Source organism: Camarhynchus parvulus, chromosome Z (assembly GCF_901933205.1).
Source record: "Camarhynchus parvulus chromosome Z, STF_HiC, whole genome shotgun sequence".
Taxonomy (NCBI): domain Eukaryota; kingdom Metazoa; phylum Chordata; class Aves; order Passeriformes; family Thraupidae; genus Camarhynchus; species Camarhynchus parvulus.
In genome coordinates, this window is record NC_044601.1 from 10046290 (window position 1) to 10074267 (window position 27978).

General features: G+C 44.8%; 1 protein-coding gene across 1 annotated transcript; it reads left to right on the forward strand.

The window, feature by feature from the left end:
- Positions 1-7394: 7394 nt before the first annotated feature.
- TAL2 (TAL bHLH transcription factor 2) lies at positions 7395-18880 on the forward strand. Its single transcript, XM_030969485.1, has 2 exons — positions 7395-7516; positions 15848-18880. Exon 2 carries the CDS (start codon positions 15858-15860, stop codon positions 16209-16211), a length of 354 nt encoding a protein of 117 aa, XP_030825345.1. The 5' UTR covers positions 7395-7516; positions 15848-15857; the 3' UTR covers positions 16212-18880.
- Positions 18881-27978: the final 9098 nt, after the last annotated feature.

Below are 27978 nucleotides of genomic sequence, written 5' to 3' on the forward strand. Positions count from 1 at the left end.
CCCTGAGTGCAGCCACCAAACTGAAGGAAGGGGCAGCTTACCAAAAATGATCTGTGCCTGCAAAACCTGGACTTGTATTGGCCCAGACTTTCTCCTGTGCTTTAGTGCAGGCAAGGTAATCCCCATTTCTGGCTCTGGGTTTAGAACAGACTTGTGTCTTTCTGAAACATGGGCCAGGAGCCCCAGCAGTCACACCAGCACCTTCCTCAAGTCTGACCATTGCTCAGAACGTGGTTTATGGCTCTCACTTGGTCTCTGAGGCTGTCACATTTTCCATCCACTGAGAATTGAGGGTATTTTTTTTATCAACTGGACTAGAAGGCTGGAGAAGGCAAGGGAGGTCAGTTGTAACTAAAACAGAGGAGCTGAAAGCTTGTTAATTCTTTGTGTGCCCACTGAAAATGACCCTGAAGACCAAGCTGAGCTGCATTTGTGGGTTGGGTGCTCCTGGATAAAGGCAATTTGTGACAAGGATAAGGCTGCCTCTGTTATGGCAGGTACAACCAGGGCTTTGCACTGGGCTTTTGGTATTCACAGGTGGCCAAGAGAATTTGCTCCCCAGCCCTTCTCTGTTGATGAACACACTTTCTGATATTTACACCTTTTTCACTCAGGGCGAGCAAAGATGTCTTGAGGGCTGTTTAAAATTTGTCCACACAGGTCTCATACCCTGCAGGTTTGATTGGTCCAGCAGGTCACAGGGCACATCAGGGCTCCATTGGCTCAGGGGACAGACACGGGTGGGCTGGGGACACACTGGTGTGTACACAAGGGACTTCTCTGGTGCCAGTGGAGCTGCTTCCCTGGGCTGTGGGGTGAGAGGCTGGGACAGAACTCTGCTGGAACAATATCCATGGCCAGGTGGGGAAAATGAACACCCTGGTGCAAACCATTAGGAGCTACTGCCTTGTGGGAATCCACAAAATTAGAGGGTTTTGGGAAAGCTGAAAAAGGCAGGCCTCAGAGACAGCAGAACTGTGATTAGAACTGAGCAGCAGCCATGAGATAGGTCAGCAGAAAAATTATTTAAAAAGTAGAAAAGCAAGGACAAATAGAACAATGGTCTGTATATTAATGCTTGCCTAGAATAACTCTCTAAGATACGGAAAAGTTTATCTAGCAAGATATTAGGAAGGTTGAAGCTTAATACTGGAGCTATGTGCATTGTGTTTTAAGGCTTACAAGCAGGTATTGTATTTGAAATAAGCAGCCATTTTTTTAACCAAAGGTACGTGTGCTTATGGTTATTGGATAGAACTACTGTCAATGTGCTTTTGCTTTGTGTGATTGGTCAAAAAACTTTTCAAGTAAGTTGTACCATTAAATTCTTGGTCTACTGCCTGGGATGTGAGCTGCTGGCATCTTCCCACTGTCATAACCATGTAATGAGAATGCTGGAAAACAAAACAGCTCAAGGCACGTTCCACAGCAGTCCTGTCCTGTTTGTGATTTGTACAGAGACCCCCGGCCAGCGATACTGCCTGACCTTGAGAAATTATTTTGAAAATGCAGGCAATCAGATATGCATCTGGCACAGTTCTCATCTGTGCAAATGGAATTTTGTCTAAAGTTTGTCTTCCTTTCTCTGTCTGCCCTTGGTTTCAGCAGAGGCAGTGGAAAGTCAAGGGGTGTTTAGCATGGTCATGGGATGGAATACAGGTGAATTGAAAGAGTAATGGGTTGATTCCTGTATGCTGCAAATCAGCACTGTTCTGTAGTAACTGATGGAAATTCATCCCTTTGCACCAGCTGACCATCTGAGGTACAGAAATACTTTAAAAAGTATTGATCAAAATTGATAAAAAATGATCAGAAAGCATTTAAAACAACTTAACAAAACCATTGAAAATGAAATTTGGATCTATACCATCTCTCCACCATCAAGGCAGCAATACTGGCTTACATTCATAATTCAGCAAAATAATAGGATGGAGTAACTTTAAAAGTGAAGGAAGAAAGCTACCTTTAAGAGTCAGTATAGTGAATACATCTGTTTTTTCTATATGAAATGAACTGTAAAATCATAATGAACTCCTGAAAGGCTGGTTTCATTGGGGTGTCCCTCTGCACACACATGCACAGCTGTAAGAGGAGCAGCCCCAGGCACCAAACCTGAGACTCCTCCTTTAAGGATTTCAACCTCAGCCATTCCCATGCAGCAACCTGCAGTGAGGGATGTTGGAGAGATTCAGAGCAAATTCCTTCCTTTTTTACAAGAGTTCACCTCAGAGAACAAGCTACATGGTTCCAAAGACTTGTACATGAAGGAAGATACCTTGCCAGGCTGTGGAAAATCCTGGAATCCCCAGCACATAAAGTCCAAATGGCTTGGATTTTATGTCCAATGGGGGTTGAGGGTTTTGCCTGAAGTCATACTGGAAATGAAAGCTCTTGGTCTCTTGACAACTTTTTGCCATTAATTGTAAGTTTGTTGTAGAAGGTGCACCGATGGCAAAGACCTTTGGGGCTTTTAGCCTTTTGGCCAGAAAGATTTTTTTAAATTCAGCTTCACATTTCTTTTAATCCCTGTTTTGAGTGATGCTGATGTGGGTGCCTTACTGCTGCATGCAACCTGGCTGAGCTCCACATTTTGTGCCCCTGAAAGTGGCAGCTGCTTTTCCTTTCAGATGCCTGACTTGTTTTCCTCTATTTTAGGTGATTTCCAATAACTTTTAATGTCGAGGTGCATCTGTGTCAAGTGGAAAATGAGCTGTTTGTCTCTTTCCTTGCTCCTAGTGAAAAGGTTTAGAGGCGCATTAGGTTTTCAGTCTCTTTATTCTGTGGCTAAACATTTTCTTCAATGCTATCACCAAGTTTCAGCATTAAAAAGAAGGAGATTTTTGGCTTCTGGAATTAAGCCAGAAAGTGTGGCCAGAATTTAAAGCACCCCCTGATGCATTTTGTTAACACTAATAAGAGATTCAAAATGCCATAGAAAATCTCTAGATTATGAAAGTTTAATATTTCAGCAGTCTGCATGCAGCTGCCATTCTGAAACTCGAGCAGCCTCCTCTAGCTCAATATACTCAAAATCTATTAATCTAAATTATGATTTTTAAAGGCAGAAGCCCAGATGTGAGTAATTGTTTCTTATTGTTCCCATATGCAGAGCAGGGCTCTGAAGTCACAGTGGTAACTCAGCTGTGGGTTTGCAGCCTCTCTCTGTCCTTCTCCTGCCCATCACTCTGTGTCTGCTGCTTTCATCAGGCTCACCTGGGTCACCTCACAAAGCAGAAAATATTACTCAAATCCAGGCCTATCCTTTGAAATCTCTGCTTGTATTTAGGCAGGGCTCTCTGCTATATCCTGGCCTCTTGCAAGTAAGAGTTTTGCTGGAGAGAGACAGAATTTGAGGTCTGGCCCAGTGGGAACCATAAACATTTGTTTGCCCATCTGACCATCACTCTCTCTTGGAGAGATTTCTCTTGGCTCTGGAAGTTGTGCAGCAGGATGAAGCCTTTTGCTCCTGCTGGCATACCACACAGTCAGAAACAGCTTTTCTTCCTTTTAGGAAGAGGAACAACCAGGGTTTTGCCCCTGGTTTGTTTCAGAAATTTTAATCCTGGCATGCTGGAGTTCAAAAAGAGGCCCGGTTTTGAGATGCTCACACTCTGCAGCCACCCACATGTTCTTGGCCTCTTCAAAATGGCCAGCTCTCAGGTGTCCCACTTCACAGAGTCACACGAGGAAATGTGTGAACTTCATAAGTCACATATTCATAAGTTCATAAGACAGAGAATTCAGTCGGCTGCTCCCCCAAGGTCAGACAGTTCCTGTGGTGCGGAGGGGAGGTGGCTGAAGTGACCTGCTAACATCACACCTCACAAAATCCATTTGGTGTCCCCTTCAATTTCCATGAACTGGTAACGGGGTGGCTGCTGAAAACCAAACCTGTTGCAGGTAAAGAATTGCCCCACACTCCAGGGAAACTGTTAGGATGTATCCCAGCAGAGATTTTTGTGAGGAGGAACAAGCCCAGGGTGCAGTGTTGCTTCCACAGCGCTTGCTCCTGGCTGAGCTGCACTATCCTGGTCTGTGGAAAAGTAATGCCAGGACTGCAGGGATGGATTATAATGTGTTCCCCCTGCTGCCAGCTCACTGACAAATATGGGGAGGAAGATGAAAAAGACTGGTGTGGTTCATGGGTGCCAAGAAATCACAGCTCAATAGGAAGCATAATAAAGACACGGTGAAGCAGACTTTGATGTATGACCCCTTCAGAGCATTTTGACAGCATGAAAAAGACCCTTAAAGCTAGTTTAAATGTCAGCAACCCTGTGCCATCTTACCAGTGCTGGCTCTGCACCTGGGACCTCCTGCCCAGTGCCTGGCGGTGGGTCCTGGTGTGCCCCAGCAGTGCAGGACAAAGTTCTGTCATATCTGCATCCTCTCCTGCATGGATGCATGAGTGGGGATGAAAAGCAGTCCATCCTACCCATCTCTCCTACCCTTTCCCTGCAAGGAAAGTATATGTGGGACCATTGCTGGTTTTTATTTCTTGGGGTACACTCAGTGAAGTGAAAGTTTGCAAAAAATGGTGACAGGCATGATTATTTGTTTTACTTGTGTGAAGAGAAGCAAAAACTGCACTAGAGAATGTGTCTATTGAAATGTAGCCGTGATATTTTCTGAAAAATCCTTTCCTTAGGATTTTTTTCTTTTGAGAAGCTGAGACGCCTCAGGAACAAAATGTAAACATTGATTATCTGCTGCTGTGGAATGCAACAGGTGTATCTTTGATTGGTCTCATGTGGTTGTTTCTAATTAATGGCCAATCACAGCCCAGCTGGCTTGGACTCTCTGTCCGAGACAGAAGCCTTTGTTATTCATTCCTTCTTTTTCTATTCTTAGCTAGCCTTCTGATAAAATCCTTTCTTCTATTCTTTTAATATAGTTTTAATATAATAATATATCAAGCCTTCTGAAACATGGAGTCAGATGCTCATCTCTTCCCTCATCCTAAGACCCCTGTGAACACCGTCATATTGAAACATGAATATTTTTTAATTTATTAAAGGAAGGGTATTTAGTGATATTTGCTATAACTGCAAGCTTTATAAGCTTTGTGGGTTGACTGCTCCTGTAGAAACAGGAGGCTGCACAAGCTGACAGTCAGGGCAAGTACTGATGATTGCCTTAGCTTGACTTTTGGAAATTTGAAACATTCCCACAAGTGCTTGCGCTTTTTGGTGAAAAAAGGGCATGATTAATTTTGCTTGTTTAAAAATGTTTGGCAAAGTGTTTGAAATAACCACTGTCGGTTTGTTTGCTTTCCTGGTTGTAGTGCTTTTTCTGGACAGGTTTTGAAAGCTCTAGGCACTGAAGTATCCAAGCAATTAGGGATCAGGAGCTTCAGTTCCCTTCTCTTTCTGGACCTGCAAGCCTCCTCCTCTACTGCTGCCCGGAGCATCTCAGAGCAGGTTTTGGGAACATAATAGGTTGGAGGAAGTAACAGAGAGGAGGGGCACTCTCCAACTCTCCAATGTAAATTACATGGAAATTAGGCTTCTGTGAGGCCAAAGGCCCCTCCGGAATAGGGCCTTTAGTTAACATAACACTTGTGCTAAATGAAGCGGTTGACACAGCTTTCAGGCTGTAGTGCCACTGTTAATTTACCGTGTGAAAGGGCTGAACCTCCGCTCGAGTTCTGCAGGGAGCAGCCCTGCCCTGGCAGGGACCCGAGGCTCATTCTCTGCGGAGAGAGCCACCGCATCGTTCCACTGCTGGCTTGTTAATGGGGCAATCCCGTCTGCTGGAACATCCTCAGCGCTGTTAAAAACCCCAATAGGTGAGCACTGCTGAGCCATCTTACTCTTTGGAAATAGCTGAGCTTTTCCTGGAAGTTGGCAGAGGGAAGGAATGGTGCAGTGTGCCTGGAGCTGCTCATCCTGGGTGCCGGAATTTTCCTGCCCCATGAAAGTGGGGTGGTGAGCTGGGGCTTCTCTTTCCCCACCCCTTGTTCTCCTTGGTATCCCCAGGATATTTCCTGCTGCTCCAGGGCATAAGCAAGTATCTTGCTCTTTTTCTCCCTATTTGCTCTTAAGTTCATCCAAAGCAAATTCCCAGCACTTAATGGAGAAGGGGATGGAGGAGCAGAAAGGATTGGATAGATCCCAAAGGGTCTATGGTTGCAGTAAGGGTAGTTGGCCTTTGCCTGGGGCAATTTATGACTCCTTTCATAGAAGCAAAGACTGGTTTGGGCTGGAAGGAACATTTCAAGGCCACCTAGTCCAACCACTCTGCACTGAGCAATACCTTCAATTAGACCAGGTTGCTCAGTGCCCCATCCAAAGGGACCTTGAGTATTTCCAGGGGTGGAGCACCCCCCACCTCTCTGGGCAGCCTGTGCCAGTGTTTGACCTATAAATGTGTGGTAAATGACCTATAAATGATCTATAAATGAGTGGTTACCCAGGGCAGGGGTGAGGCTGGATGGACCAGTCCCTGTCATGGACACAGACACATGACTGGGATGGGGTTATCCTGCAGGTTTTGGGTTTTGCACTCAGATGTCACCTTGCTGGCCTGTTGTCCTTGCTCAGAGAAGAAGCTCTGGGGACACCCCAGCAATGAAACACAAGTCTGTGTTTCACTGACCCTACATGTTAGCCACAGGCGTGTGGAGCTGGCTCACCTTTGCTGTAAAAGCACGAGTTAACCCTTCAGTGCCCTGGAGTGAAGAGCAGGCTGGAAGAGGTGTGAATTCACCTCCTGCTGTCACACAGAGTGAGGCAGAGGGGCACCAGGGCTTGGGGCAGCAGCAGCAGCAGCTGTCACTGTCCTCTGCCTGCAGAAGGTGCCAGCTGTGACTCCAAGTGAGAGGGAGCTGCCACCAAAGAAGGGAGGGCAGGATCCGCTGGTCTGCACATTTTCATCCCCCCAGAATGTGACCTCACATTCTGTCAGAGCAGAGCAGGAGCTTCCTCCTGCTTGGGAGTGCAATAAATACCCTCAGCCTGTTCCTCAGTTCTGAGCCGTGACAAGAAGGGCACTTGAAAGAGCCATCTCAGCCTCTGGAAACACTGACAATGTCAGAGCTGGATAAATAAGTAAATTTTTTAAAATAATGTCCTCAAACAGAAGAGGAAAAAGAGGGTAAAATTAGACTATTGCTAAAGCTGGTTCCATCCTTTCCTGCAAAGTTCTAGCCAGAGTCCCTGAGATAAGTGACTAAAAGCTGGCAAGGATGGTTCCAGCTACCACCCCACGCCAGCCACAGAGAAGGGCAGGGGGGACATGTGGCGAGCAGAGAAAAGGCAAGACAGAGAGAGCATCTCCTGGGAGATGCAAAACAAGCTCCCTGGATTGCCAGGACTAGTGGTGACACGCGCCAGACAAAGGAACTGCTACTCTATAAATGAGGCAGCCGGGACCAGCAGCGCTAGGCTGACTCCAGCAAGAACCAGCTCCGTGGGCAGGCACTGGAAAAGCAGTCAGGAAAGAATCACAGGAAGCTCCTGATTTTGCTGCCTGGTGGCCCCCTGAGCAGGTTTCCAGAGGCACAAGTAGCAGAAAAGTAAGTGAATGGCCTCTTCTCTTTACCACTATCCTCCCCTCTTTTGGGCTTATCTTGCAACTTTCTTAGGGAAGCCAAAATTTCCACTCCGAGCAGGGAATATCCTAAAAGGAAGGGATTTCTGCAGTGGCCTTTTACCAGTTCTCTGGATTTTCATTTCTTGTTGTGGCACCTCTGGTTCTTGTCATCAAAAATTTAAGAGTAAGGCATCTCATCTGACAAACAGCCACTTACAGGTGGCTGCACTTCATCAAGTAAAGAGACAGTTTGTACCTGAACTTTCCAAATTCTTAGTCCCCACAGGGACTCAGTGAGTCACCTTACCAGAAGAAAATATTGATTAGTTTTACTACTTTTGAGAGAAATGTTGGTGGTGAGATGTAGAGGAAACGAAAGTGATTTTATAATCACTGCTCTTAACTATTCCTAGATTTTCTTACAGCTGTATAATCGCACATTAGGCAAACTCATTTATAGCACTGCAAGCTGCTGTAAATCAGAGTTATTGCACTGGTGCAAAAGGATTAGATAGAGCATGATAGATTCCCTGAGTTTAGAAATAAAACTTAAGTGAATTCTCCAATGCTGTTTGATATTTAAGACAAATTCCTTGCAAAAGCACAAATAATCATGTACTAATTACTCACTAATGTGTGGAAATTCACTGACAGAGTCAACTAGTAAAAGTGTAAGGAATAAGTTTTAAATTCCAATCCTCACATATTTAAAAATATCTCCATACTTTACTGGTTATCTGTGTAACAGCTGATGCAGATGTAAAACATATAGGCATTTGAATTTTCTGCAGTTCAACAGTGCACTTAGGAGGAAAAGCTTAGCATATTTTAAAAAATTCACTTTTCCTGTTAAATACTAGTAACTCTCAGATTTCTGGCAAAACTTTTGAAACTGCCAATATAAAACGTTTCTATTTCCAGAGATAGTCTTCTGCATAAAAAATTTTTTTGAGAAAATTAATAAACAGCAAAACATGCACATTTTTTGAAGTAGCTGTCCCTATCCTTCCCAATTTCCTTGTAACACTACAGGACAATATTTTGTTTTCAGAATCTTTTTCCACCATGCATTTCTATATTATCTCACACAGATACAAAAAAAAAAAAACAAAAAAAAAAAAAAAAAAAAAAAAAAAAAAAAAAAAAAAAAAAATACAGGCCAAACAAACAACGAACCACAAAGCTAACCAACCAGAAAAAAAACGCAGAAAACCAGAAAAAAACCCCAGAAGATAAAGACAGCTTGGTTTTACTGCCTGTTTACATAAACCTTTAAAGTAGTTGTGATATGAGCAGGTGATCCAAGGAATGATGTGCTCACGGAGCCAGCATGCCAGGCAGGAAATCTGTGGACTAAACACAGGTGACTGAGGCAGGGATGATCTTTCAGCTGCTGTTTCTCTCAGGAGCAGCCCCACAGACGCTGGTGGCAAGGCATTCAGGGGAAGATGGGGCTGTGCTCTTTGTCTTGCAGCGGTTTGCCTCTCACTTTTGGCATTTTGGTGTTTTGCCGTGGTGGCCACGTCCCTCTGTGCTCATGGTGACCCAAGGGACTGGTGTGACCCAAGGTGGGCAGCAGCCTGTGGGGAGCTGTGGCAGGAAGAAAAATCACTGGGTGCTGTCAGACCTCCAGCCTTGCTGTGGCTGAGTCACAGACAGATTTGCCACCAGCCTCAGAGCAGGATAGAAAGCAAAAGCAAATATTGTTTGGGGGTCACATCCAAACATAATAAATATCCACATTCCCCCTGATGCAAACATCCTTTGCATTGGCTGGATTTCCCCCTTTTTGCTCCCCAAAAACTTCTGTAACAGCATGAGGTGCTGCAAGCTGTTCTCTGCTGAGCTGTAAAATGTGCAGCATCTGGTCCCACTCCTCACTTGAAGAAGGATGTGGACTTCCCTACATACACAGGCAGGGAAAAAGTTTTCAGCTATTCACAGCTGCCGTCCTGCCTCCTTGGGCCAGAGAGAGGGAGGCAGGAATGGGTGATGCAGTGAGGTGGGAGAAATATCAGTGTGGAACAGGGTTTTGCACACTGGGTCTGTGTGCAAAAAAAAAAAAAAAAAAAGAGACCTGAAGAACTCCTGGAACAGAACCCAACTGTTTTCCTTCTCTGTGTTTACCTTAAAGCACTGTGAGGATGTCTCTCTGCAGTACTTGGGCTGTTAATTTGGCAGAGACTGTTGTTAAAGGAAATCCACAGGAACTGTCATTCAGGCCAGAGAAGCACTTTTCCAAGAGAGACTCTCAGATTCTCTGGAACAGAAAACAGCACAAGTGCAACTTCAGCAAATAAAAGCTAAACCTGGCAGAATGTTCCTTTCTCAGCTTAGCAAGCTGTCATGCCCCTGCCAATGCACTGGAACTCCATTTAGCAAAAGCTGTTGCAGCCCATGAGTGTTTTTTTTTTTTTTTTGGTATAATTCATCTTTCTGCAAAGAGCCATAAAAATATTGAGCAGAAGAGAGCTACATGAAAAAAATCCACCACCACCACCAACAACACCCCCAAACCCCCAAAAAAGCCCACTCCCATGTGCAGAGTGCATTTGCACTCCATATGTAAACCTTTCCTTGAGCTACATCTTTATCAGTACTATCAAGGTCTTGGCCACATACTCTGTGCTCTCCCAAACCCCATCTGGGTGGCAGCACATTCATTTCACTGCAGATTTTCCTTTCCCAAGGCAGGCCTAGAGGCCATGATGGCACAGTGTGCATGCTGTGGAGTCTGATTTTCTCAGAAAGCAGAGAGCTTCTCGATGCTGAAGACCTGAACCCTCCAGGAGGGCAACTGGATTACAAAGCTCAGCAACCCAGAGGCAGCACTGGGTCAGGTGAAAGAGCTGCCCCTTGGAACTGGGATCATGTGCAGTACAGTAACCCCAAACACGAAGGGTGACAGTCCTGAGACCTTCACACAGCTGCTTTTGAAGACTCCAGTGATTTCCTTTTTCTAAAGGTTCAGTGAGAGCGCAAGTGTGACTGTGAGAGCTTCTGTAAATGCTGCCCTTAGACAGGAGGGCTCCCAGGAGCAGAGATTCTATGGTGTGCATTTTGTCCTAGATTTAAAGGCTCTAAAAAAGGTAAATCACTGTGTCAGCATGGACTGATTTTTATAGTGCTTTTGCTGCTCTGCTCTCCTGTGTGCCGTGGTGCGATTGTCACGTAACGCCCCCAACAGAGGCATGAGACAGAGAAAGGAGCCCTTGTTTACTCCTGAAGTAGTTCCTCTTCCCACATCTTATTTGAAATAAAATGAAGTTCACTGATAGTGTAAGGAATCACCCTGGGGATACAGGGAAAGGCTCTTCTCATTCATTTTACCGGCACTGCAAGGCTGGGCCACCCCGTGCCTGTGTCTGCTCTAACACACAAATTCTGACATACACTTGACAATGTTTTTTTCCACAAACCTTGCAAAGGTTAATAAGTAGGAGGGTCAAGGGGGTGCAGGGAAAAAAAGAAAGAAAAAAAGAAAAACAGAAAAAAAAAAAAGAATTTGCCTGAGGCAAGGGAACCACAGAAACACAGACAGAAGCTCAACTCCCTGGTTGCCAGCCCAGCATTCACTCTCAGCACTGAGATCTCTCTGTGTCCTTGTCCACTGGTACACCTGTGGGATTTTGGGTGGGAGCCACTTTGGGAAGGGTCAGCACTGAGGTGCAGGGAGGCAGCAATGGGGGGAATGAGCTGAGGAAAGCTGAGGGAGGAGCCTGTACGTGGTGGTGAGCTGCTCCTCTTGCAATCCATCAAGCTGGGGTGCATTGTCCCCTCTGCCCCTCCTTCCCCTCCCAGCCCAAAGAAAGTCCCTGAAATCCAAGCAGCCATGCAGGAAACTGTGCATAGTTAAGCTGCAAGGAGTGAGTTTATTCCTCCTAGGGAATGGGGGAAAAAAATAAAGTCCCATATCAGCAATAGGTAGTGTTTTGTCTCGTAATACCCATGCTCAATCTTGCCCTCTGTGTGAATCTCAGTGCCACGCTCTGAGGCTTGTGTGAAACGGAAGAGGGGAACTGTGAATTCCCCCTTTCTCCTCCTGCCCAGATCACAGGGATGCAAAGCGAACAAAGCATAGCAGCAAGGAGTGATAGCTGGAGAATCTCTGCTCCCCGTGGCAGATCGGGCTCCCAAGCACCTGCCTGCGAGAGGAAACCATCTGCTCTTCTGTTGCCATTTACTTAAGGGCTGGGGGGACTTAACAAAATCCAGCGTAGTGTGTTAAATAACCAATTTTAGCAGGCACCGGGTTTCCCCTGTGGAGTGATGGTGTGGCACCGCAGGTTTACTAGAAGCACTCCAATTCTTGGTGGCAGCAGGCATCTGCTGTCTGATTAAGATTTGCAGGAGCAGGTCTCCAGCGGCCAGTTTCAACATGGATTTAACTTCACCGAGGTCAGAGGTATAACTTGAGGGAGGAACTTTCTCGCCCAAGATCTTTAGTTAATAGCATCCTGCTAATTATGACTGAGTGCCGGGCTGCCGGCGAGTCCCCTGCCGGCGCTCAGACATTAACCGCTGGCTCGGGGGCCATTTGCTGGGGAATGTCTGGCAGAGATGTGCTTTGTGCCCAAGCTGCTCTGCTGCTCTGCTGCTGCCTGAATTGCCTGAAAGGCTTTAGCACGGAGAGCCTGTGAGAACTGCTGCTGGGAGAGATCTTCATCTCCGCCGCCGCTTAGTCTTTTGTCTGGCTGCGTTAGAAACAGCCAGGATTCAGCCCACCACACATTTTTATATTTTTCAAATGGCTCGGCAGGGGGTGCAAAGAGCTTCAGTTGTCTCTTTGGTGGGTAGTGATGGCTTGTTTTTCCTTTGTTTCTTTGCATGATTCTCTTTACGCTTTGCAGACGCGCACCTTAGCTCATGAAACTCCATTTACATCCTACTTCTGGACATGCCTTCCCGACCTGAGTTAAATCCTTTCCTCAGTGCAAAATGTTGTCCTTCAACGTAATTCCTGCAGTGAAAATGGTGTAAACTTCCAGATTTACGTTGTTGAGAGCAGAATTAATCCTCTTGAATTTAAGTTGCTGTTTTATCAGATTTTTAATTCTCAGGTAAATGTGGGGCTGTTAATCTGCGGTTGGGAAAGGTGAGCAGAAGCTAGAGTCCAAACCTGCAGGTTAATGCAATAAATCTACATGTTATTTGTACAAACAGGTGATTTCTGCACAGATTTCAAACAGACCAAGTAGATTACTTGTATTTTATACAGTGCATCAGAGAAAGCTAAAGAATGCATTGCTTGGTTGTGCAAAATTAGCAAAGACCTGAAGTTGCAAATAATACGTTGAAAGACAAGTTTGGTGAGAAGAGTTGGAGAGAAGGAAGGAAAAGAAGGAAGGGAAGGAGATAAAAGAAATGGAAATCAGATTCCCTTGCCAGCAAACTGGCTGCATTTTAGCTAGAAAGTGCTGTGCTTACAGAGAACTCAGGGATGTGTAGGTGACTAGAGGAAAAAGCTGTGCTGAAACATTACAATCACTGCAGGATTGGACCAGGATAATTTCTCTGCTGTGTTTCTAATGGAAACTCCAAGCACAACAACAGGAAACCCACACCAGTAAAGAAAGAAAGGAGAGGAATTTAAGGTGGAGAGACATATAAGGTGGCTTACACCCGAAACGAAGCTCCCCAAAGTGCTACCCCAGCAAGAGGAGGTGCTGGGAAAGGAAAGGAGCTGTTTGCCGATCTCGAATAAATGTCAGAAATACAAGCACACGTTTTTGAAGTGCAAAGCAGGAGCTGCTCTCACAAAGGCATCTGTTTGCTGACAAGGCTTGTGACCACAAACGTAGCATTGTCCTTTCCAAAGGCATGAGTGGAGAGACAAAGAAAGCACGGCGTGAAGGAGTAGGCTGGGTTTATTTTTCCACCAATAACACCACTAACAGGGCCGGAGGGGATGTTCACAGCACCAGGGCTGGGTGTTAACCTGCTTTCCTGGTGCGCTGTGCTGGGGGCTGCCTGCAGCAGGAGGAAGACAAGAGGCAGACTCTCTCTTGGTATTTGTGGCTGTAAAGAGATGTAAACAGGTACCCAGCAAAAATGACCCACATGGCAGAATTACAGTGCAGAGCCCCAGAGGCCTGGCAAAATACAGTCCAGTCCATCAGAAGAAACAAGGAAACCCAAATAACTTCCCTTTGTACAGATAAGTCTGTCTTCAGAAGGAAAAAAAAAAAAAAGGAAAAAATCAAACAACAACATAAACACCAAAACAGAGGACAGAGAAAGAAGCAGGTGGCATTCTGTACTTCACATGGATCTGAGCAGCTGCTTGGAAGAATAAATCTGTAAAGGCAAAAGTTTTGCTTTGGGCACTGAAAACATTGCAGTACAGAGAAGCACTGAAAGACAGTGTTTAAATCTGTACCACTGAAGTGGCAGTGCTCTTGCCAGAAAGGTTCGTGCAACATATCTGAGGTAGGTGCAAAGCACCAAGCAGATTTGTTCCCACAGCACAAACCAAAAATTATGCACGGGGTAGGAGAACAATTTAAAAAAAAAGAATAAAAAGAGAGATATAATCCCCATTTGGATCAAGCAATGAGTCTTAATGTAAGCCTACAAAAGATGAGAAAAACTCTCAGCAACCTGAAATATAAAGGTTTGTTTTTTAAAGGAGCCTTTCATGAAACAAGGCCATTTTGATGACACAGTTTTCTACATCCCCTAAAGGTATGACAGTAATTTCAGACCTCTACCAAAATAGAAATGTGTTACCAGTGCAAAGGCTAGGGCCAAGAGGAGCATGTGAAGTGTTGTCAGCACAAGAAGGCATTTTCAGTGTTCAGGGGTGTGCCTGTACTGGCTGCATCCCTGAGCAGAGGTCTCTGAACACAGCTGTGACAGGACTCACAGTGCTGCAGATGTGTTCCCCTGGCAGCTGGTGATCTGTGAAACTTGAAGGAGCTGGGCAGGAACTTCCCTGCCTTGACTTCCTGACAGGGCATTCCAATTAAACTGTGAGACACATTTGTGTTTCTTTAATCCTTTGGACTTTTACTGTGTGTTTTGGTGAACCCTGAGTGTCTTACATAGTGTAAGGCTGCTTCAGATGGAAAGAGGATCACAGCTGGGGTGTCATCCCAAAGTTTCCTCTTCCTGGGCATGAAGAATGCTATTCCCGCTGCTCCCCACTCCCCTTCAGAGGACTACAGTAGAGAAGGGTTTGCCAATGGGTATAAAAAGCTGAGGTTTTCACATGCATAAGAGGGTAAGAAAACATTTGTCCTTTAGTCTCTTGGCTGTGGAAAGCTCTTCCCTGCTCCAACTGTCTGTGTGCCATTGGCATAAAGAGCTGCTTCAGAAATGGAGGAGTCTGTCTCATCCAGGGCTGTGGGAGAGAAGGGAAGGCACTTTCCCATGGTGGTGAGAGAAAGGTCAGGGCAGCACAAAGAACTCTGGCAGCCTTTCTGGTAAATGGCATTTAAAATCACTGTGCACCCCTTGCCTCAGTACTCTGCCAGGTCTGTTCTGGGCAGGGGGCTCCCTTTGCTTGGCTCTGTGAGGGTGGACAGGGGACAAATGGGGAGAGGTTTTGTCTGGGATGCCAGCATGCTTTGTAGGGATCACACTTTCCCCCATGCACTTATCACATTTGTGGCATTTCTCAGAGGCTAAAGGAGAAGCCAGACTGAAAAGTGTCTGACACCAGACACTTTTCTTTATTCACTTGCAGCCACTGTGGGCTAGGCAGCGAACCAGACTGCTCAGCCCTGGAGAAATAACCACAGTCACACATGTCTGTGGTGTGGGCTGGCTGCTCACTGGAGGCCCATGGTGAAGTCCACCTGTCTTAGTTCCAGCCAGGAATCACCAAGCTTGGCCAGCTGGGTGCAGACTCCAGGAAGGTGTGAAATGAGGCTGGGAAAGCGGGGAGAGGTTCTGCACTGGATCTGCCTGCTTTCCCCCATACAAAGTGCCCGTGTGGCTCTCACACAGCCTGGTGGGATGACAAATGCATTGTCTGTCGGGAATTCTCTTCCAGGAGAACTCTGAGGCGCCTGGAGAAGCTGGGCTTTCCCCAAATGTTTGTATAAGGAAATTAAACTCCTTTACCTCCTTTGTGAAGTTCTTACTGAACTCTGACATCTGGTTGCATCTCTAATACTTCTGATTATGACTTTAGGGTGAATCTTTGAAGGACATGAAGGACAAGAGCACCAGCCAGAGGGGGTAATTTAGAAGCCTAGCACCACCACTCTGTGCTTGCCACTGGCCAAGAGGTTACAGTGGCTCTAAAAAAGCAGCTTGTGTGAAAACCAGGGGTATCCAGCATTCACTCACCATCTCCTTTGCTTTGCAGCACCTTGAGAATGACAAGGAAGATCTTCACCAACACCAGGGAGAGGTGGAGGCAGCAAAATGTCAACAGTGCCTTTGCCAAGCTGAGGAAGCTCATTCCCACCCACCCACCAGACAAAAAGCTGAGCAAGAACGAGACGCTCCGCTTGGCCATGAGATACATCAACTTCCTCGTCAAGGTTCTGGGAGAGCCAGGCCTGCAGCAGACAGCAGTGGCAGCCCGGGGCAGCATCCTGGGGCTCTTCCAGCAAGCCCCGCACTTGCAGAGCATGGAAGAGCTGACACTGATTGAAAACTGTGGTGTCTCCTGTCCTGGCATGAGCAGCAATATAGTAGAGTGTTGGTCAGAGGCATCATCCCCCTAGCAGACAATGAGATGTGCAAGTCTCGGTGTTAGTGTGATAGTCTCTCTCTCCTGGCAGAATCTGTGGGTTGCTCTTCTGTGTATTGTGATTATTTATTTGTATTTATTGCTATTTAATTTGCATTTTTATTTAATAGTATAGGAAATCCTTGGTCGTGCAAAAACCTGGAAGTCCAGATGGAGAACTTGTGATCTTTGGGAGCTTGGAAGGACTCGCTGCTGTCATGGCAGAGTCCAGGCCAGGAGAGTCTTCTGTCCAGATCTCCTCCATAAATCAGGACATAGAAATTCTTTCTCTTTCCTGACAGGGAAAGAGATTATTCTCCTATTCTATTTCAAGGAAACACTATTGAGATGAAGAATTATGACAGCACCATAAAATTTGTCCACAACAGATATCTGGCCTCAGTAGTGAAAGATTTTGAGAGATATGATATTTGACACAGTCCTCCATGAGTTGTTCTAGGGGCTAATTGCACTCACTCTTGAACTTGTGGATCTTATTTCTAGCTTGATTCCTTTTTTTAAAAATTTAAGTCCTAGCCCTTGAACCTGGCTACATATTTCTTCATCAGACTGGAGGGACCCCTTATGTCAGAGAAAAGCATATTAAGCAAAATTAAATGTTAGGTTAAAGCAAAAAGTGCCGATTCAAAACGACAAAATCCATAGTCATAGATGAGTTTCAGTGGGTTCAATAGGCAAAGTAAATCTTCTCCATAGCAGTGACAGTTACACAGGAAGGAAGATGATCAGCTATACCCCAGCTGCCTTAAAAGAGGTTGATGACTCAATGCCTTTGTTCTTCTGTGGGAGCTGTGGCAATGGGGGAGGTCCTTTTTGGGAGGGAGGCGCCAGGACAAAATCCTCAGTGAAAACCTTTGTGGACAAACCTTTGTGTCTACGGTTATGCATGCATACCTCACTGACTGCCCTTAAACTCCCCAATTTCACCTGCCCTAGCTGAGGTTCTCCCACCTGAATACCATCCCAAAGGGGCCAACGGAGCAAGGACAAGAAAATGGTGTAAATATCTTCCATTTATGAGTCACTGCCCTGTAGGAACCATCAGGCTGTGGGTATTTACATGATAAGCTGCATGAAAGTGGCCACTGTGCGTTATTGCTGCCCACAAAAAAATCCAATTTAATTTCCTGACTTGAGTTATAACCTGTGCCAGACAAGGCCTGGTCTGCTCATGTGATTGATAAGCAGACCAAAATAGCAGAGAAAATGACACCAGGTTTAAGCAGAATGGCTTTCTGGTGAGATCCTGCTTCCACTGACACAAGTGCCTCTTGATTTTCATGTGGACCAAGGTACATGTCAAGGCTTAGAAAAGACAATTTTTCATGACTGGTGAAGAAATGTAGCTCCTGTAGGCCAAAGCATGTCCCTGGGCTGTTTCTGATTGTTCATGAGACAAAGAGGTGCTTTCAGAAAGCAGAACGAGGGTTTGTGCATGCAGCATGCACGGCCTTTCTGCATGAGGGGATTTGGCACCTGAAGCTGAGCTGCCTTTCAAAGCCTCACCAAGCACCAGGTGCACCAAACAAGCCAGGGCTGGCTCCTGCTGTGGGAAAGTTGAGCTGTCCTCAGCCTTGACAAAAGCCAAGGTCTGACAAGAACACAGCTCACCCCATCCAGCGCTGGTGCTGGGAGGTACAGGCATGCCAGTGGACAGATTTTGACCAAAAGAAAGAAAGAAAAAAGAAAGCTGGAAGGGTTCACGTCGATTTGGTTTCCTTTCTGAACACTGCTAACACTTTGCTTGTCCCTGGGTTTGTGAGTTGCCAGGATGGCTCTGGGCAGCCGCTGAGAGGAAAGGCACGGAGAGTCCTTCGTTTGTTTCACCCCACCTTAATGTGGCTAAATGGAGCCACAGCCTCTTCTGCATGGCACCTCCAAGGTAATGAGCCACATCCTCCTCCCAGCTGTCTGCTGGCTTGCTGGAGTTGCAGCAGGACAAATTAGTCCAAGTAAATCAGAGCACTCCCTGCTGTAGCGTGGTGGTGCTGTTCGGTCTATCAGTCACTCGCTATCCTAGGAAACACAAATCACCAAGGCGAGGAAAAACGTGTGAGCAGCTGTCATACTGGGAAGAGGAAAGGAAACCTGGCAATTTTGTAACATAACATGCTTGTTGTATTTTCTATGCTAAAAACCTTCCCTTCTTGTTATTGCTTCGGTTCATATTATCATTTCCTTTGATCTCCTTTCAGTTTAGGAGCTCCCTACTGTCACATTCAGCAAGCATTTCCCTAGATCTCTCTACCAAAGATTTCTTTTTTTTGGTCAAGTTTCTTCTTTGTGTTTTGGGGATTTCTTATCTGCGTCATCATGAACAAATTCAGTGCAACTGATAACACTTTGTGCTATATGATGTTATTTAATACCTAATATATTCCAAATAAATTATTTAAGAAACTAATCTTTGTTGCTCTAAACTTCTCTAAAATTTCATTTCACATTTGCATACCACTCCGTAGAGGATCTCAAAGACCTTAGGATGTGATTTCCAGCAGAGGATTTTTCTGCTGTCTCTTATGCAAGAGTCTTGGTAGTAGAAACAATATTATCAGATGATGAATAATGACAGGAATTCTTTGTTTATTTTGTAATTTCTTACGCTTTTAGTTAATATTGTATTTCCATCTATGTGCTAAGATTTTGACCAGCCCTTGAAAAAGACAAATAACTAAAACTTCATTGCACAATGTTGTTATTTATCTCTTCCAAACATTCACAATTCAAAAGATTTTAATCAACTTCATTTCAAAAAGCATATGACACTCTAAAGAATTAATTTGGAGTCCATTGTTATCTGGAGATGTTCAGATAGGCACAACCTAAAGATTCAAACACGAGTCCTGGTTTGGGTATAAAAATTAATTCAAAGTTGAGGGGAGCATAGGATGTAAAGCTGTTCTTTCTGACTAACATCTGGTGGGAACAATCCAATCCCCAACCAAATCTGGGGCTGGGAGAGGGAGAGGGAGAGGAAGCACTGGGGTGACAGATGAAGAAGTTGTGAGGAAGAGATGGGAAATCACTGGATCACAGGGACAGTTTCAGTTCCATGCTTGATTGGATATCTCACATCCCTGAGAGTGTTCTATGAACACCAAGAGAGGAATTTCTGCATAAAATGTGTGTCAGCAAAGTGTAGTCTCAAGGAATTACTTAAAAAAGTCAAGAAATCGGCAAATGTGAAGTTCAAAATGTATGTGTGATGTCCAGCATGTATTTATACTAAACAAGGCAATGTCACCTCAGAGAGAACCCTCTGCTTCAAGGAGGCGATGCCAAATTAGTTTAAATGCTGAGGATCATGTGGCAATCCCTCCTCTGGAAGTGGGCATGGTACAGCCATGCCAACACAGTGCTGTGAGGACCTGTGCCATGTAGATGTACCAAGTTATTTGGAGTTGGCTGAAAATGTCTCAGATATGTTGTTGCAGTGGCAAAACCTTAGTACAAATGACAAAAATATCCCTAGTGCTAAGGATCCTGCTGTCCTCAGTTGTAACTAGCAGTGCTGAATAGAGTTTTATGAGAAACAATTTTTTTACTTTTATAATTCTTTTTTTTCTGTGAAGCTATGGCTGTCAATACTGCAAGGAAGACCAGCTAAGGTAGTATTTCCCAGAAGCATTCATGGTTATCTCCAAGGATTAAAAAAAAAGGAGTGCTGAAAAGTTAAAAGAATCATGGTCTGCTCCAACCCATGGTACTCCAAAACTGCGCAGAGGGTGTGAAATGTGCTCCTGTGAATTTGTGATGCAGAAATCTCAGTGAGACACTCCTTCACTTGGAATTTCTAACAGGATCAGTGGAACAATACAGCTCCACATTTCAGCTCAAATGAGGATTACTTTCTCCACAGGCAGGAAACAAGTTCTGCCACTGTTCACCTGTCACAAAGCCTAAAGGAGCTGACGCCCATCACGTCCACTTTCTCAACATCCCCGTTGTGGCTGTGGAATGTAATTAAAATTGGATATTTGGGCTGTGTAAGGAAAGGAATGAGTTGCAAATGTATCTTGAAAGGATGCTGTAGTCTTGTGCATGAATCCCAGTGAAGGCCAGCCTGTGGTTAGAGGAAGGCCAGGTCTGCAATCTGGGTTTTGGCTTGAGATTCTGTGGATTGGCATCCTGGTGGATGTGAATGTGCTGTGCCTGGCACTAGACAGTGCACAGTGAGATCCCACATGTGTTTCTGGAGTATTGCCCACGCAGAGGAAGACACTGTGGTGAGGCTTGTACTCAGCAGCCTTGTTTGAATGGGGGAATGAAGGTACAGTGAGCATCACAGAGGGGGACTCACAGGATTCCTGGGACAGCTACATTAAATGGCAAAGCAGAGTTGTTTCAGGACACTAAGATCCATCCCAGCACCTGGTTCTAAACAAAAAGTAAAGGTGCAGCACAAACGTGTTTCACAAGCATATGATTCATGAACAATTTAGGAACTTCCAGTGTCTAACCAGTTCCCATAAATTTCTTTGCTACTAGGGAATGATATGCAGTGAGCATGGCTAAAGTAGTGTGAGCAAGGCAGATCTGACTTTTGTTCTTTGAAGGCTGGGTGATGAAAGGAGGTGGAGAGAATGGACGACTTAACTACTGACCTGTGGGGCAGGGGTCACTTGGGAGCCAGTCTTAAATCTAAAGGTCATCAACACAGTGACAGAGCGCAAATCCACCACTTTTCGGGGGTGTAATTGTATTTTTAATACAGCAGGTGCTGAGAGAATCAGAGGGGAGAAGGTGGGTGGAAGAAGCAGCTCAAAAAAGTTCTTGGGTTACAGAAGGTAGAGAGATTGCCCTGTGCCCAGTCAATACCTATATCTGGTTGAATTTATTCACTTTTGTTCTCTCTGTAAGCCATGGGCAGCATTTTCTTTGCACTTTGAGTTGGTCCAATTCTTCTCTGTATGGAACAGAGCCTCATCCCAATGTATCCTCACTCTACTCCCTTTCTATATGGGTACACATATGCAAATCCCATCCCTCTACAATTTGTTTCACTGCCTGGGATTGCAAACCCAGCAGAGCACAAGAGAGGACCCTCCAAACTTCTTTTAGAGACGAGACACCTCAGAACTGAAAACCAGAAAGAGAGGCCAAGAGCAGCCAGCCTTTCCTGGGTACATCTGTCCTGCTGAGTGTCAGTGTCACAGAACAGCACAGGAGAGGTTCAGGATAAAGGGCAGGAAGAAGTTAGTGAGACTCCTGTGGATCTCAGCATGGGCTGCACTGGGATTCAGGTGAAGTTTCTGACTTTTATGCTGACCAGCAATGCAGACAGGTACCCACAAGCTCAGGGCAGCAGAGGTTTCCCATGCACACACCTTTCTACACCTACTGGGGGCACAGTACCTTGGAGCTGGGGAAGGTCCCTCACCTTCTCTGCAATTCCCTACTCTACACCTTGAAAAACAGACTCTTAGGTAGCCTGAAACCTTAATGAAAAGCTAAAGGATGACAGCCTGCAGACAGCAAGTCTCCAGGGAGGTGTTCTGCCTCCAACCCTGTCTGTAGACATTGATTAGCATTGATTTGCTCTTGGTGACTGTATTTGGCAAACCCTGGCAGACAGCAGGGCTCAGCCCTGGAGCTGAGAAAGGCCAAGAGCAGGAAATATTAACTCTGCCTTCAGATCACAGCAGAACTGCCATGCTCTGATACATTGATTTACAACCAACCAGAACATAACCTATGGATTCCCTCAGCTCAAAACTTCACAGCACTAAATTCCAGCTTTAAAAATCTTTACACTTACTGGAAAGACCTGAACTCTCAAGAGGAAACTGCGATGCCTAAAAGCACCTTGAGCGGAGGCTATCAGACTAGTTAACCACAGGATCTCTGACCAGCTCATCGTGACCTGAAATATTTTACTGCCTAATAAATAAATAAAAATAAATAAATTTTATTTATTTAAAGAGATATTTCAGAAGGAAGAATCAGGTCCTGCTGAGAGGCTTTGCAGTGGTTTCTGTGGGACTGAATGGCAAAAAGCCAGCTGCCAGTTGAGAGCTCCCTACAGAGAGAGTGAGCTTGGCAGATTGGATTTGCCAAGAGCACTTGGTGCTGGCACAGCCTGCTTGGGTGGGAAATATTCCCACCACTTGAAAGGGAACTGAAATAACTCAACACTGAAGGGAGCTGCCTGCTCTGGCTCTTCCTCCTGAGCTGTGCTTCAAATATTTTTCCCAAATTTCCAGGCACAGAAGAGCAGCCAGCTGCTGTCTAGTGAACATGCTCAGCCACTGTGCTTGGCACAGCCCAATCTCAAAGGCCATTTCTGCATAGACGTGGAATGCAAATGGAATGTGGAATGGAGTGCTCCCAGCTCTCAGGTTTAGAAGTGAGAAAGTCATGGCAGGTAACTTCAGCAGCATAAGTTTACCTGTCATTTTTGAATAGAATAGCTGAGCAGATACAGAAAACACAAACCAGACATGTCTGTCTTTATATCTTTCTGTCTATCCATTATCTATTGATCTATGTTACCTTTATCATCTCCTTGAAATCAATTTAAGTTCACTTAAGGTCACATGCAAACAAAAACGCACAAATTTTGCCTTTATAATCAAAATAATTGTTCTTTCAGACTAAAGAATAATGTAAATGAAAAAAAATGAAAAAAAAGACAGATTGCCAGTGCCTGACACAACCTGGATGGACACTACACTTGTTGTAGGGACATAGACTTCTGTCTCTGACAAGGACACAGACTCCTGTATATATCAGCTGCAGAAAACAGAGTAACATCACCTTGTTTCTCTTACATCTAACAAGTAATTCAAACTGCCATTAATTTGGTAATTCTGAAGTAGTGGCTTCAATTAATCCCCAGTATTTCCCGAAAGTACAGGCTCCTAAACCAAAACAGACATACACTGACTATGTGTGTCTGGTTATCAAATATGTTTTCTATGTCCCTCGACAGTACAGCTATGAGTTGCTAAAGTAAAATTTTTAAATTCAAAGAAGTGAAAATACTGCTAAAATAATAGTTTAAAAAAGTTTCTCTGCTATTCATCACAACTTCATCAGTTAAATACTTCCAGCAGCTCTCTGTGTGGTGCTGTTAAGATAAATCAAACCAAAGACAGTCCTCTTGAAAACTGGAGGTTCAAGTTAGGCAGGAGTTTGTCATAAATACTGCCTCAAAGCTTGACTTACCCTGACATTTATGTTTCCTTTTATCCTGTCTCTCTGAAGTAAGGAAAAACTCTAGGGCTGGGGCTGTCAGTAAGACTCTTGATCTCAAGGGCTTAACTTGAAACATTTTAGGGTTGCCATGACTGCTTTTTGGGGTGTTTTTCTTGTAATTTCTGTCCACGAATGCTTTTAAGATACATCAGAAAGATGAGGTTGACTGGCCAGACAATTCAGCTGGAAGAGCTGGTAGTGTGGAAGTAGCCTGAATATATTTTTAAAAATGGGCACCTTCAAGTCATTCAATCTCATGTTCCTGAATACACCAGCATATAGAGCCCCTAGCTGCTTTTAAAACCTGTGGCTATGGATTTGAGTCTTGAGTCCTCTGGGAGCATTCATGCCCAGCATGAGCAGAAAGAGGAGAATCAGGGCAGGCACTAAGGCAATCAAGCAGATTGTTTATTTACTACTCTTAGCAAGGCAAGTCCACCACAGAATATGTCCAGGAAACTCCCCCTACAGACACATACCCTGCCCCTAGACAGTTGGCTTTTTTTTCTTCCATCTTTCTTATCAGTCTCCAGCAGAAACTCTAAAAATCTTATCTTGATAGGCCAGATTACCAAAATGATCTCCTCTCCATGATGAATAGAAATCAAGCTGTTTTTCTCTGCCAGCAAGGCATTCATTCCCAGTCCAGACAGTTAAATGAATAGAACCTCTCCTCTCCTCTCCTCTCCTCTCCTCTCCTCTCCTCTCCTCTCCTCTCCTCTCCTCTCCTCTCCTCTCCTCTCCTCTCCTCTCCTCTCCTCTCCTCTCCTCTCCTCTCCTCTCCTCTCCTCTCCTCTCCTCTCCTCTCCTCTCCTCTCCTCTCCTCTCCTCTCCTCTCCTCTCCTCTCCTCTCCTCTCCCTCTCCTCTCCTCTCCTCTCCTCTCCTCTCCTCTCCTCTCCTCTCCTCTCCTCTCCTCTCCTCTCCTCTCCTCTCCTCTCCTCTCCTCTCCTCTCCTCTCCTCTCCTCTCCTCTCCTCTCCTCTCCTCTCCTCTCCTCTCCTCCTCTCAATCCCAGCTCTCCTGTCATCCTTTCAGTGTCCTTACCCTCCCCCAAATTAATTCCTATGCTTTAATACCATCTAAGAGTCCTCAGTGAGAAGAGGATCTGCTTGCTATGCAGGTGCAAGTTTTCAGCACCACAGCACAACAGCAATGCCACCCGCTCTGCCCTCCTCAGGGCTCTTCTTTGTGAGCCACTTTTTCTTTTCTTCCTTTTCAGCTCCGTGCTGAACAACCCCATGCAGATAATCCGATTATGCTAATTTGTACTTCATGAACCTAGAGTAAGGGGATCTGTGGAGGGTGAGCTGGGCTGGGGATAAGGGTGGTGAGGGCAGGAGAGAGGTTTGGGAGTGGGGGGCACAGACAATGGGTTCAAGTCAGTTAACAAAAAAAGCCGTCTGTATTGCCAAACAAAGCACACTCCGGGTAACCCCTTGCTGCTCTTGACAATTTAGAGTGTCCCAAACTGGCCTGCGCCTCTGAGCAGAAAAGGGAACACGAAGAATATACAATGAAGGAGCACAATGAGAAGTCTGTTTCCTGTTGAATGTTGCTTTTTTTTTTTTCCCTCCTTAACTAATCCTTCCCAGAATCTAGTAGTTGAAGTACGGTCCACAAATGGTTTGTCAGGTGGTAGCTATGGCACTAGACAGCTTCTGAGCACACACATCCTCATCTGTCCAGTTAGACTGATGATGCACTCAAAATTTATTGAATAATGGGCAGTGACTTTGCAGATACAACCTCACAACACTCAGCTTGGACTTGTCCCTCTGCAGGAGCTGATGGAGTCCCAGCTTGGTTTTACATCATCTTTGCTGCAGCAGGAATCAGTCAGGAAACAACCCTGAGAAAAAAAATACATAAAGGGTATGGAAAAAACATTTTCAAGGCTAAAGCAATCCCAAAACTGTTTGCATTGGCAGGCAGCTCCTGAGATAAGTGGATCTAGCCTCCTGCTCAAGCCATGTCACCTAGAGCTGTTTGCCCAGGACTGTGCCCAGTCAAGTGTCTCCACAGATCCTTTGCTATTCCAAGGGAAAATGGGAGAGGGAAGGAAGACATTTGCTCTGCACTCTGCCTCAAATAGGACAGCTCCTCTTTCTCATGCTGAAGAGACTATTTGTTCTGAAGCCCTAAGTAGAATACCTTTGGACACCATTTTATAAAAGCAAATGGAGGAGGAAAAATGACTATCCAGAAGCTGTCATCTCAGGGACAGTCTTGGGTTCAGGTGCATTTGCATTAGGATATTACATGAAGTTTACCTGATGCGGTAGAAAACATGCAATATCTTGCCAGCATTGCTCTTCTTTATTTGAGATCTCATTTGTTGAATGTGTGGTGCATTACAAGGCCTATATCAGTATTTAACAAAATTACCTCTAAATAACACTGTGAATGGAGCAACTCAGCAAAGGAGCAGAAAAAAGGCATCAGAAATGTAAGATTACCAGGTTAACTTAAAATATGAAGAGTATTTTGAATTTGTCAGATGTTGATGGAAGCATCTACGTTCACTGTACGCATGGAAATGTGCCTTGTTTTCTCTCTTTTTCCTGGGAAGCAGGGAAGCTTATCAGATGTGATCCCACCCAAACAGTATTTTTATGAGCTGTGTAACATTTCACAGAAATAGATCTGATTAAAAAAACAATTTTAAATCTGAGACAATCAGTAGTCCCATATCCTATGCTCTCCAAGTGCTAGATGCCTGGAGCTCTTGGAACACTTAAAATCCACTGATATGTAATGAACTTTATAAAGACCTGGGCTTTTGCCCTGCTGATAAATGTAACACAGAAAAGCCAGTGAATGCAGCAGGATCTAGTGCACAGCAGTAGTTTGAGGCCTGTCATTTGTGCTGTTTGAGGTCTTCCCGTATCCTTTTCTTCCCTTCTACAGCAGCTCTTGGGGGAGACCAGACTGTCAAGGATTTGACAAAGCAGATAAACAGAGTAAGCAGCATGACCTTGAGGAGAAGGTCTTGTTCTGTCCCCTTGTTTTTCTCCTAACCTGAGGGATGACCTGACCCAAACCACTGCTTTTCCTAGTTTTTTTTAATAGCGATAGTGAATTACAGTAAGCAAGGATGTTTATTTTGCTATATACACACAGGGAGTTAAATGCAATGGGCTTTGGCCTCATTTGAAACTATTAAGTTATATAGATATGATGTTAATATGTAACAAGAATACGTGAAGAATGTAGTGCCAGCTGTGATTGATTACAACCTTGAAACTAGCTAGCAGTGACTATTATTGACATGTGTTTTCGCAGAAAAAGAGAATTCTGAGCTGTTGGATGAAGCAGGCCCACAACTGTTGCATGGCAGTGATGAAAGGCACAGTAGGTGCATTGAGCACCCAGTTCTGAGAATCAGGTACCTACTGAGAGGACAGGGAGGTGCTCAGTGTTTGTTGAGCTCAACCACAAGTCAATACAATCACCAAAAGCTCACCCAGGGGACATTAAAGGACAGTGACAACACAGCACTCCTGCATGCCGTTGCTGAGGGAAAGTCACAACTGCAGGGAAAGGCATCCTTTGAATCTTGGTTGGATCAACAGAGGGTTGGAGTTTGTCTCAGTCCCATCAACTAATCAGCAAGGGATATACCTAATGATGCAGCAGAGAGATAAACAAGGTAATAAGAGTTAAAGTCTACTCTATAAATCAGTTCCTTTCAGAAAGAATACTGTTAAGGAACAAAATATGCTTAGGAGAGGCCTAGCAGCCAAGATTCCTAATTTTTGTTAACCTGAATTAAACTCTATGTGAAGTCATGACTGAGTTTACTACTGCAATAAAGATGCAAAACATTGGAGTATTTCTTTTATAGACATATAAACTCTTTTTGTATACATCCATAGCCTGAAGCACACACTTTTGCCTACTTGTGTGTCCATGACCTGAGGGTAGACACCAGGGACTTCTTGGGTAGAGCCAGCAGAACTGGCTACAGCTGCTACAGTCCTAGGCTTCACCTAGGAAAGAACACAGTGCTTCTGCTTCAAAGGCTGCAGGAGAAGAGAAATTTTAAATGGATCCTTAAACACTTGTTAGAATCCAATCTGGCGTGAGGGAGGATGGATCTGAGGTGGATATAAGTCAAAGAACACCACTGTTCAGCTAAAAAAAAAAAGAACAACATTATTTCTGCACGTTGCAATTTAGATTGGCACTAAACAGCATGCAAGGAAAATTACCAGAGTAATGTTAAGTTAGGAGAAACTTGGACATCTGAACTTCCTATGATTTATCATTTTTTCTCAGAAAATCTGAAAGGAGACAGGACCTGACCTTCTGAAGGAAAACTGGAAAAGAAGGAGGGTAACCAGAGCGATGAAGCTGGGAGGTGCAGAAAGCTAAAGGTGGGGCCTGAGTTTATGAGTTTTGATTGAAAGCATGCACAAGTAAGGTGACAAAAGTGGAATAAATAGCCAGATTCTCAGAGACAGACTGGAGACTGACAAGCGTACTAAACCATGAGTAAATGCTGAGGATGCCATGGAGAAAGCAAGAAAACCAGAAAAGCTGTG

Coding starts and splice junctions, on each gene's coding strand:
- TAL2 (XM_030969485.1), top strand. CDS start 15,858: ATGACAAGGAAGATCTTCACCAACACCAGGGAGAGGTGGAGGCAGCAA.